Source organism: Brachyhypopomus gauderio, chromosome 2, assembly GCF_052324685.1.
Source record: "Brachyhypopomus gauderio isolate BG-103 chromosome 2, BGAUD_0.2, whole genome shotgun sequence".
NCBI classification, from domain to species: Eukaryota; Metazoa; Chordata; class Actinopteri; order Gymnotiformes; family Hypopomidae; genus Brachyhypopomus; species Brachyhypopomus gauderio.
In genome coordinates, this window is record NC_135212.1 from 5,181,153 (window position 1) to 5,193,108 (window position 11,956).

The following is an 11,956-nucleotide window of genomic DNA, read 5'->3' on the forward strand; positions in this document are numbered from 1 at the left end:
CCAGGGTCCATTACCACACTGACTACTGCAGCCCTTTTAAATGATGTTTAATAGTGTAATGATATAATCATGGAAAATGAGAGAAGATGAGAAACAGGACACAAGAGCTACAAGATTCTTACAGCAAGACAACTCTGTAGAACACCAACGCTACAGATGTGATTAAGGCTTTATTAGCAGATAATCCGTCTCCTTCACACAACTGGCTGTTAGCAGGAGAGAAACGGGTTACAAGTGTGAAGACAGCTGACAGCAAAGGCTGTTTAGGAAGAGAATACGAAAAAAAGAAGAAATTAAAGCGTTCACAGACCAAAAAAAAAAAAACTATGAAGGCATGCGACGTCTTACACAATGTTCACACTATTCCCACATTCTCCTTTCTACACATCTGCACAGTTATCGCGTTTTTCCATTCCCAGCTGGAGAGGGTAATAAAGAAAACACGTCCAGAACAGAAGCGCCACGCCAGACGTCCAGGTGTGGTCGCCAGTCTTCAGGGGCTCACCACGGCCCCCGACCAGGTCTCGTGCTTGGTGCCGGGGGCCAGGTGAGTGATGGTCACCTCCACCGCCTGGATCTTCTCCATCTTCGGAGGAATGGAGCAGACCTTGTAGTTGACCTCATCGCCTTCCACAGGAACGTACTCGCCCTCGATGCTGGAGGAATACGCCCACCCACCACAAACAAACAAACAAACAAACAAACAAACATGGTGGTATTAGTGCAGGATTAAGCTTCAACCGGGAGTAGAGAACACAGCGAAGAGCATAACCCACACAACACTGAAACCTACACATACTGAAAGATTTAAACAGAAATGATCAAAATATAAATATTTGTTTAAAAGATGAACAGGAGTGGACCTGGAACCTGATAACAGCTTGAGGTGGAGAGGAAATTTAAGGGGGAATTTTTATTCATAATGAATGCAAAGTCAGTCTGAATGCCCGAGCTTGTGTAAGAGGCAGTGTGGTGTGTGAGGAGAGACATTTGTTGTAGACTTTGGCAAAGGAGTGAAGTTTACTGTATGGTCTTAACGGCTCCCTCAGGTTTGGAGGTAGAAGTATTAGTCTACAAATAACAAAGAGCGTTTCTCTTCTCCTCACTCACACGGGGAGACAGAACGAGGAAGAGGAAGAGTTACAAACGGCAGGGTTCTCATCTCAGCTTTTCACTCTGTCCCAAGGACAACGGCCCATACAAGACACGGATGTCGTTCAGGACGCGCGATCGACCAAGCTGTGGAGTCTGCGGGTCTGCGTCGGGGCGTGTGACGCAACGCGGGCCGCCACTCGTCTCGCTCCAGAGCCGTGAGCCCTAGAGCGGCCCGCTCACCAGGCCCGCTCACCAGCCCACGTTCACCTCGCAGAAACACACGCCAGCGTCCCTGTACAAAAAGCTCTGCATCCGGTTCATGCAACTCAACCACTTCTGCTTGGGCTACGCTTTCCAGCCGTTACACACACCTCGAAACACCCAAGAAACATCAACACACACACACACACACACACACACAAGGATTTTTTCAAAGCATATTCCAGAAAGCTTGTGCACGGCAAGCACTCCAGTATCAGAAGCTGCTGTTAAAGAGGATTAATGGCCACACAGGTCACACTACCACTGTGATTTACCAGTAAGCCGTGCTGCGCTTGTGACACAAAGCTGACACAACCGTGCGCACATGTGTGTGTGTCCCCGTGTTTGAGAGAGAGAGAGAGAGAGAGAGAGAGAGAGAGAGAGAGAGAGAGAGAGAGAGAGAGAGAGAGAGAGAGAGAGAGAGAGAGAGAGAGAGAGAGACACTAGGCGACTGGTCCGCGGTCAGACCCTCACCGGGACAGAACCCAGTTCTGCTGGGTATTTCTGGAAGACCCTTCGGTGCAGTTCTGGACAGCACCACGTGTAAAAATCCCAACAAACTTCATGCAACTCAACCAGCACCACAATATCAACAAACATGCCATCAGCAGCATTGGCACCACGGGTGCAACGTTCTGGCACACAAACCGGACCTAGAGTAGAGGCCTGTGGTTAGGAACGCACCAGTAATAAACAGGCCACAGAGACAGAATGTCAGATGGGTTAGCGTAGCAGAGCCTGTCTAAATACGTCTATGGTGACGACGGGGGTGGGTGACGAGGTGTTGTGCGTGTGCGTTCGCCACCCTGGCTACAGCTCACTCACTCCGAGATATGCACGAAGATGTCGGCCCCTCCGTCCGACGGCGTGATGAAGCCGTGGCCTTTGGATCGCGAAAAGCACTTGCACACTCCTCTGAAAACCGGGCCCTCCGACGCCCGGGCCGACCTGCAGGGAGACGGTACAGAAGTCACGGAGTCCTCCGCACCCACGTGGGAAATTACAGTCACACTACATCAAGGCTACTAACTTTCGACAAAGGCCAGGCCGGGCGGGGGGGTACTCACGCGGAGACGGTGCGGTTCCTACGGGTGGGCAGCGGGCTGGGGATCAGGTAGCCCCTCATGGGCGATGGCGAGCGGTCTCTCTGCCGGCACGGGGGGAGGCGCAGAGATCCGGGCGAGACGGGCGACGGCAGAGGGGGGGTGGAGGGAGCCGCCCGTGCGGGGGACGAGGTCTCGGAGGACATGCTGTCCGCGGGACACCTTCAGCACAGCCGCTGGACACGGAACACTGGGGACAGAGGACACGTCAGGGCGGCGGGTTATGCTCGTCATCGCACGTGCACGTGTGCGTATCCATACGCACTACGGGATATTCGCTATATAAAGCACCACCTCCCAGTACAGTGATCATGGAGACAACCCCACCCCCCCCAGCCAGCACTGAAACACAGATGCTTTTGCTCCACCCTAAATTCGCAGCGCTCCCGCAGAACCTCACACCGATCGATGCGCGAGAGGCGCCCTGCCGAAGGCCGGACCCGAGCCCGCGGACCTCGCGGAGAAGGAGAAGTATAAATAGAAAGGGTGCTACATGACACCTGCTCCAGCTGAAGATGGACCACGATGTCCATGATGCGTCAGAGACAGTAGTGCTGTTGATCCAGTGAACAACTTCTTATTGTAAACATTTAAAAGGTTTATTATTATGTTATGAGGATAAATCAATTATTAAGGGAAAATGTAGATTCGAGTCATTGATGAACACAGCGATGAACAGTTAGACGACATGCCTGCTCGGCCCGGCAACACAGCTGTGATTTTTCTGTCTCGGATCGCAGGCGGAAACACAACAGAATCTGTCGTTGTGTTTTGTTTCTTGTGGTAATGCGAGCTCTCTCCACCTCCCCCATGGCCCCCGCCAATATCGTCCCCCCACCACACTACCACCCCCCCGGCCCTGCCGCAGCAGGGGGGGGGGGTGATGGAGGGCTGATGGAGGTCTGATGGAGGCGGGTACTTAACAGGACACGGCCTGGGTCACAGCGGCCAGGTGACACGCATCAGTGTCTCACGGGTCACCGCTGCTTTCCGTCAGCGCACAGTCACAGCGTGAGGCGGTGATGGATGTATATTGCCCAATACGGTGAGACTGTACGGTGTGTGTGTGTGTGTGTGTGTGTGTTCAGCCTCATGTGCTCAACAGCATAACCAAAGACAAATAAACAGTATGAAACTTGAGCTGCACCCTCCTGACCCCCAACACAACAGAGGCTCCCGCACTCAGAACGTTGGGTAAATGAGCAGGATTCCTGTAGCTCCCACTGAGATTAAGGATATCTTCACACTTACTCCCAGATTCCCAGCTATACTGAGCTGTGCCTTAACCCCCCCCCCCCCCCCCCCCACACTTCCTTATCACTGGGTTGTCAGCAGAGGTGCAACTACCCATGAAGGCAGTCTGCCCCCCCAGACCCCCCCCCCCCCCCCCCCCCCCCCCCCCCCATACACACAACACATGCAGGTTAAGGGATGTCAGATTTAAAACTTCAAGATTATGATGACCTGGGTCATATATCTCAAAAGCTTCATGAATGCACCTTCAGCATCTTCAGGGCAGGGAGAGAGACCCAAGGCCCATGTGATCCGTGTTTAGACCCCTGAGGTAAAGTCACCCACAGCCCTGACTGAATTTTCCACTGCCTGCCCCCACCGACCACACAGCTGAGGATTCTGCTAAAGAACCGGCCAGCCGGGACAGTCCGAGCCCACCACGACGGGAGTGTTAGATCAACGTAATCCACGTCACCAGAGCGCCTGCCCCGGTTACCGCGCACGGCGGCTGACGCAGGAAACGCGGGTCCCATTTCCTGATGCCTGCGTGGTAGCGACAACAAAGGACTTAAAAAGTGATTACAACCACGAAACGCTCGACCACGACTCACCCGCTAACTCCACACGTATAGACAACGTTTCCTGATCTTCCGTTTCAACAAGAGGAGGGCACTCCAAAGTATAGAGCGCTGACAGCACAGATCAAAACAGGAAATAGCTTCGCCTCCCTCGTCTTCCTCTCCAGAGCGGACAGTAGTCAGTCACACTGCCACTCGCCTCACACCTTCAGACTACAGGCACAAACACATTTAACACACACACACACACACACACACACACACACACACACACACACACACACACACACACACACACACACACACACACACACAACACAGCTGAAGGACATGCAGGAGCAACCAATCAAGCACAGATTTTTAGGGCACCCATTGTTCATCTGTTTGTGTTTCTTTCCAATTTCAAGTAAATTTTACAGAAATATAAGTGTAGTACAGTACTGTTTATGTTCAATCTTGCCCCAGGGGGCAGGGCAGCAGGGCAAACGGGCAGCAGGGCAGATGGCAGGTGTGGACAGCACCTGTACAGACACTCAGACAGCCTGTGTGTGTGTGTGTGTGTGTGTGTGTGTGTGTGTGTGTGTGTGTGTGTGTGTGTGTGTGTGTGTGTGAGAACCCATGGACTACAGCAGGAAAAGGGGTGTAAAATGTGGTAGTTAATAAAGCGAGAGAAAGTAGCTGGGAACACCACGACAATGAGAGGGGAGGAGCCGAGGCCAAGAAACCCCACCCCCGCCACGCCCACTCACAGCCCACCGATGACATTTAGGCGGCCGCTAATCCTCTTGATGGGGGAAAGGGGCCCAAACGTCACGGTGTCTTCGGCTGGCCCCCACGCCCTGATTGTACGTGTCCACTCCATCACGTGAGGCAGATCTGGGCGGGGCTAAACTGAGAGGGCCCCGCTCGGAGGAACAGCCAACCGGGTAACCAGAGCCACACGCAGCAAACACGAGGGGCTGTGAACAAGTGGACAGGGTTAGATATTTACTATCCAGTGCCACCGTTCACCCACCAGCACCGAACACAACCTTAAATGCCCCGTGGTCTCTCCACCCTTGGGTGGAGCCGTTCAGCACAAGCAGGGAGTGCATGCAGTGTCCTGATAAAACCATTGTTGTTTTTCGGCCTCGACGTACGACCTTGAAGGCAACGTTCCACACGCGTGTCCGGAAGCTTCTGCCATTGACACAAGAATCACTGGCCTCCTTGTGCAGCCAAACACTGATACAAGGTGAACATTAAGTTCACTCCCCATCCACTGCAATAGCCTTTGGAACAAACATAAAACACTGATGTATTTGGGTCATAAACCCACTCATAAAGGGTTCTGCTGGATCTTCCCTAGCAAAGGTGCTCTCATGAGGTCTTCTCGACTCGTCTTATGTTACCGCACATGCCGGGCGGATCCGTGTGAATGTTTCCCCGCTCTCACAGTGCATGCTGGGAAGAGGCCCCTTCCTTCTACTACAACAGCAAAGATCTGCCCATGAGATATGGAGATACGCTCCCCATAAATACCGCCTGGTTCAATACTGTTTTCTCAACAAACGTGATACCAGCTAAACACACAAGCCCCTCTTGTAGCTTTGTAATGTCTTATTAAAGCAAAAAATATATATATGATTTCCACTCAACCATCCATCTAGAATAAAGCTCTATTAGCACCAACAATGGATTCTTCCCACACACACACACACACACACACACACTTGACCCATGACTTTCATAAGGATCTCTTGCATCACACCACTGTGCTCCAGCCGCAGTTTCAGGAGGGCAATGGGGAGATTTATGATCGAGCAGACGCAACCCCCCCCCCACCCATCCACCCCCAACCAACCGCAGGAAGTGCCTAATCTGGACACGCACGGCCACTTCCTCTTCGGTGCAGCGGATGGCCCAACAGCGGGTGGTACTGGGGGGTGGGGGGGTTGGTGTTGGGGGGGGGGTCACTGATGCCTCGTTAATGAACGCCCTCCTTCAAGGCCACGCGGCACAGCTGAGCTCTGCGCTGAGGTTTGGTGCGTTCCACAAGCGAAAATAGATCAAGATCAAAGGGCCATGCACAGAATAATACTGCAATACAAACACTACATTGATTGAAGAATTTCAGTTTAAGGTCAGGACAAACTCTAATAACGCTAACTGGATGTGTGTGGCGTGGTTTCGGAGATTTGATGAAATGTCAATCATATAAATGTCTGTTCGGTTATAATGTTCAGAGAACACTTGCTTCCACCGGAGTACTTTATTTAAATGGAAATACAGATGCGATGATCGATGCGAGCTTCAACATCGACGTGCAGCACCCCTTACCCCACACAGTCACAAAAGACAGTTGATATGCACGTTAACAACACATCTACCCTTGCAGCCATTGTTTTACGCTGCCTTTTAAAAAGTCTTCATTGACCCAGCTCTCATTTAATTAATATTATATTTAGTGGTGGGACTTTAACGCGTTAATTTCGATTAATTAATTACAGGAAAATTAACGCACTAAAAAAATTAACGCATTTTAACGCATTTAACGGACGAGACACTTTTGCACCGGAATGTTTCTCAGTGCACGAGTTCCAGACATACAGATTATATGGACGCACAATAAGATCATGATGGAGATTACTGAAGAGGCTACGCTGGTGGATGAGAAATTTAAATATAAGAAACTTCCAGAAGGAAGTACAAACACAAATAGTGTTATTTACACTTTATGCAGGAAGGAGTTCGCTTATCACAGGAGCACTTCCACCCTTCATTACCACCTCAACGCAAAACATGTTGCGGCTAAAGCTGGGCGTACACTGTATGATATTTTAAATCGTGTACTCAGCTCCAGCTCAAACTGTACGACTAAATCGCAGGGAGAGTCGGCTCGTGGAGCTGCTTCAACAGTGCGATACTCTCACGAGGAGCGATTTGAATTTCAAACATGTTTGATATTCTTGCGACGCTGCGATTTCTGATTGGGAGTTGGTCGTGAGGTGTGAATCGTTCCTCGTTTACCTGTGTAAACTATACGATGCACGACACGCGATTGAGCCGAAACGAGTGAAAAATCGGCTGAAAATGGGCCAAAAATCGCACAGTGTACGCCCAGCTTAACGCGCAGGTCAGTAATGATAACTTAGCTGCTAAATGTATTCCTAATACGATAGGGTGACCAAACGTCCGTAATTCACATCCTGTGAGGAAACGTCCTGGCTTTTAAATGACCTTCATTGGACCATTAAGACTGGATTAAACTTTCGCGAGTGGCCGTAGCGCGCGACTCCGCACGCGTTTATACATGACGCGTCACATTATTTGTGTTGTCCGCTCCCTACAAGAAGCGCTGCACATTGCGTCAACTGATGCAAGTTACGAACTACCGTCCAGGGGTGGGTTTCCCAAAACGTTCTTAGCGCCAAGTACTTCTTAACCTCGTACGTAAGAATGAGGTAACGAAGTACTTGGCGCTAAGAACGTTTTGGGAAACTCACCCCAGAAAGACAATGTCGAAGAAAATCCAGCAGCTGTATGATGAGGAAAGAATTAAAACAGGTTATTGTGAAGAGTGCCACAAATGTGGCTCTGACTGGGGATCACTGGACCTCTGTTAGCAACAAGAATGATCTTGGTGTGACAGCTCATATAGATGATGAATCTATAGATGATGAAGATCCAGTCATTTGCTTTGAGCATGCAGAAGACCACTTCTAGGCACTATGGAGATGCCTGTGGCAGAAGCCTGGGAAATTAAAGAAAGTCTACCATCTAAAATGCTATTAAAAAACATCATCTGATTTACTTCAATTCTTCCAATATCCTGAACAAAACTCCCAAAATTAAACAACATTTTTGATCAGAATTTCCAATGTTCTGAACTGTTTTCTGCACACTACACATATATTGGTCTGTGTAGTAGACTGGTGGAAAAATAAACAAGATGTTGAAGTTTATGATTATGTTCATTGATTCATTCATCATTCAAACTTAAATTAATATTTCTCATGTTAAATACTGAAATGCGATTAAAATGCGATTAATTTCGATTAATTAATTACAAAGCTTCCGATTAATTTTTTTAATCTCGTCCCACCCCTAATTCTATTATTATTATAAAAGATGATGCAACAACGCTAGAAATGAAGCTTGTATCACAAATAAACGATGGCTGACAAAAAAATTTCTCCTTCCTTAATAGAAAGCTGTGGAACTATAGTTTGTGTACAAGAGGACACTAGAATGACAGTAACCCCACACCCAGCACCTCCCCAGTGGAGGAGACACCTGTCTGACGTACAGAGGAAGCAAGTGGCTAACGAGTTGAGTCAGGTACATCAGAGCGACGATACAGTGCGTGTCCGCGGGGCTAGGAGTCGGAAAACAATGGAAACGAAAACACATGTGTGAGGACGGGTGTAATTGTGGGGTTGTGCGACATAAATCTCTGTTGCATACTGAATTGAAGCGACATCCAGGTTAAGCCCTATATTGGGTGCATAACATCTGTGCTGTTATGAATTCTGCATCGTGACAATCTCATGCCCGCGACATAATCACTCAGACCCAGATCAAAGCCCCTCCGGCACTGAAAGACAAACCAGAACCGCAGGAAAACCAGACCAGACGTATAGTACAGGCTCTGAAGCGCTCAGCTTCCAAGACTACAGGTCAGATCCCTAGACTGGTAATGCTGCGTCAAAAAGACATTAATGTTTTTCTTCTGGCTTTGAACATGTCACGCTCACGTGTCGCTGTTATTCCAAGAATGTCAAACTACAGGATCCCTGGGAACAATGGCCATCTTGCCATGTATATTTTGATTTGCCTGTCACTGCATGTTAATTTGCTACTTGAATGTTTTCACCCTTGTAGCAGTCATCAGCAGAAACAGGATTGTGTTGACAGCAACCTCTGCATATGTAGTTGATGGGGGACTCGGCTAAACCCGAATACCAGCGCTAAAATATTTAACACTGACCCAAGCCATGGCCATTTTTCCAAATGTCTATTCCTCAAATGGTGGGCTGTGTCGGCTGCAGCAGTGTGTAAACAGTCAAACACAATTGTCTGTTTACAAAGTTGACCCCTAACCTAATTCAATGTATTCTGCTTTGCTTTGTTAGGGTAATGGGGAATCTCTAAACTCACACATAGGCTTTAACCACTGTCAAATCAACCTGGGTTTGGCATCATTTGTAGCATTGGGATATACTGCTCTGTGACTGGATATGTAACGGAGTATAACATTTCATCTGAAAACAGAATTTTACAAAGCCTCACATTTGATTGGGCGGGCATGCTAGAAAAAAGAGGGCAGTGACAATGACATCAGGAACACATGTAACGTGAACTTGTTCAGTGCAGTTTCAAAGAAATATTCACCATACCAAGAGTAAGAGCAGATACTCTGCGTTAGAGTGTGGACTGTGGGCAATGTGACATACAGGTATGGGGTACTACCTTCTGGTAAGTTACTCAGGCAGCATAGTTTTAACTTGATCTGTCAGCAAAAAGGAAGCCAATGAATTCAACACGTCATTTATTTGCCTCAGTTTTCCTGTCAAAGTTTTAGTGCATTTGCAATAGAAAACAAATATCACCCTAGAGAAAACCTGGAAAGAGTTTATGCTAAATGAAAGCAACGGAGTGAACGAAACTTTGAAGTTATGTCTTAATTTTAAAAAGCACCCTGCATTTGAGACTGCACAGCTCGGACTAAAACAATCACATGAAGTTAAAATACAATGAAACAAAAGCTCTTTAGACGCAAGTCACACACACCTTCCTCACACTGTCCATTGCTAATAAGGCAGCCGAGAATACTGAAGAAACTCCACTTGAAAAGGATAAAGACGATTTAACGAGGAAACTCAGTTAACAGCGCTTAACACGTCGTAGCTCAATCTGTATTCAATATCAGTGTCCTATTTTAAAATCTCATTCCAGAGAAAGAATAATATTGTATAACATTTTATTTCGTATGTGCTCAAATGTCAGATTTACGTGCTACATACACGCCACACAAATGGTTATGATTAGGCAACTGTTTCTCTAGACTTACACGAACTTACACGACCTGCACGAATCAGGCTCGGGTCTACGTTTGGGTTTAAGCCTGTCTGACTAACACTTGGGGAAATCAAGCGAATTACACTTCTAGTGTTTACAACCTTCATCTTTTCTCGCAACGTCCTGGCCTCGCGTTTTCAAATCGAAACTGAATTTAGTGGAATATGAAGTAAATTAATTGGGTTTTTATTTTTTGCCATTTTGATGTCTCCTCTAATGTGAAGAAAAAAACACAATCCTACAATAGTGGCAATTTTGAACATTTGAAATGAATCTTTTATGGTCTTTTAAATGACAAAGTAGCGTATGTTATGCCCGTGTTTGAGTTAAATTTGAATACAGAAAGCTGCATTTAACTGCGAAAAAAATACACCTTGGTCGTCACTTCGACTAGTGGGACTACACTAAAAGAAGGATTGGTCTTAAACGAATTAAAAAACGCACATTGATCGAAGCTGTAACGAATTAAATCGCCGCTTCAGTCTTTTCCCCCGCTCGAAAACTCAAGTTTGTATTCCAATAACGAAATAAACTTTGTTGGTTACAGGTTTTCAAAGCGACGAAGCATCACTCACCTTTAACGAACTTCCTTGGAGGGAAGAGTGTGGGCTTGTACTACCAAACAACGAAGTTGTGAAATATACGTCTATATATTCTAGTCTATATATGCAGAAAATCCGTACGGTGAAACAGTTTCGCCAACCTTTTGCAACAGCAGGCCACTACTAAAGCTGTTTGTCCACAAGGAGCGAAGCGAGTGCGCCCAAATGGGCGTGGCCAACAGCTTCATTCATTGTGACGTCATCAAACCGCCAGTACCGTAAATATTCAAATATTCATTTACATCGGTGTAGTTCGCAGCTGTATTCTTGTATTTGCAGTCTAAATCTAAAAAAACTAACAGCCGGTCAGTCACACAAGGACACACGTGCAAAAATAAAAATAAAGAATTAAAAAACAGAACAAAACCAGAGATTTTAAGAGTTTTATTTTCTCTTTTATGCCTAGAAGTCAACTCAAGCATCTATGACTGGATTTAAGGGGTTGAAGGATATCAGTCTGTGTACAAAACTGTTGTAAACACATTTAAGAAAAAATACACCGACCAAGTTTGCAATTGCTCGGCTGGCAAAAAAGAAGGGTGAAAAACAATAAACAAACAAACAAAAACATATTTTCCACGTTCACCCTTTTCAATAAAATCTCACTGAACAGTTGAGGGCGCTATTGCACAAGTCAAAATGTACGACAGGAGCGGATTGTTTTAAGACCTAGAAAGCCTTAAAACATTTAAAACCACATAAAAAGCATTCTTTCTTCTCAATAGGACATGACAGCAGTCAATTTCCACTCCACCCATCACCTAGCAAAGACAACTCAGGAATTAAAGGAATAAGAATGCTAACCAACACCCATCACACAGATTCACTCTTCAATTTACATTTTAAAAAGCCCTAAAATAATTCAGTGGTGGAACATCATCGGCACATACTGGGTGGCAGTCAAAATCTACACACTGTATTTCCATTGGTCCACAGTATCAGGGCCACGGCATCATCCCTTTTCAGAATGTGGATAAATGGAACTCTAAATTTACATTGAGGGACTGCAGGAACATGTATATAC

General features: G+C 46.9%; 1 protein-coding gene across 2 annotated transcripts; it reads right to left on the bottom strand.

The window, feature by feature from the left end:
- Positions 1-30: 30 nt before the first annotated feature.
- Positions 31-11,101, bottom strand: carhsp1 (calcium regulated heat stable protein 1). Of its 2 annotated transcripts, XM_076983709.1 has the most exons (5): positions 10,906-11,101; positions 4,304-4,483; positions 2,424-2,649; positions 2,182-2,304; positions 31-656 (listed from the first exon to the last, which is right to left on the bottom strand). In XM_076983709.1, exons 3-5 carry the CDS (start codon positions 2,603-2,605, stop codon positions 494-496), a joined length of 468 nt encoding a protein of 155 aa, XP_076839824.1. In that variant the 5' UTR covers positions 2,606-2,649; positions 4,304-4,483; positions 10,906-11,101; the 3' UTR covers positions 31-493. The 2 variants fall into 2 exon arrangements, with proteins under 2 accessions (XP_076839824.1, XP_076839816.1); XM_076983701.1 differs by lacking the exon at positions 4,304-4,483 and having other exon boundaries at positions 10,906-11,100.
- Between the last annotated feature and the right edge of the window lie 855 nt (positions 11,102-11,956).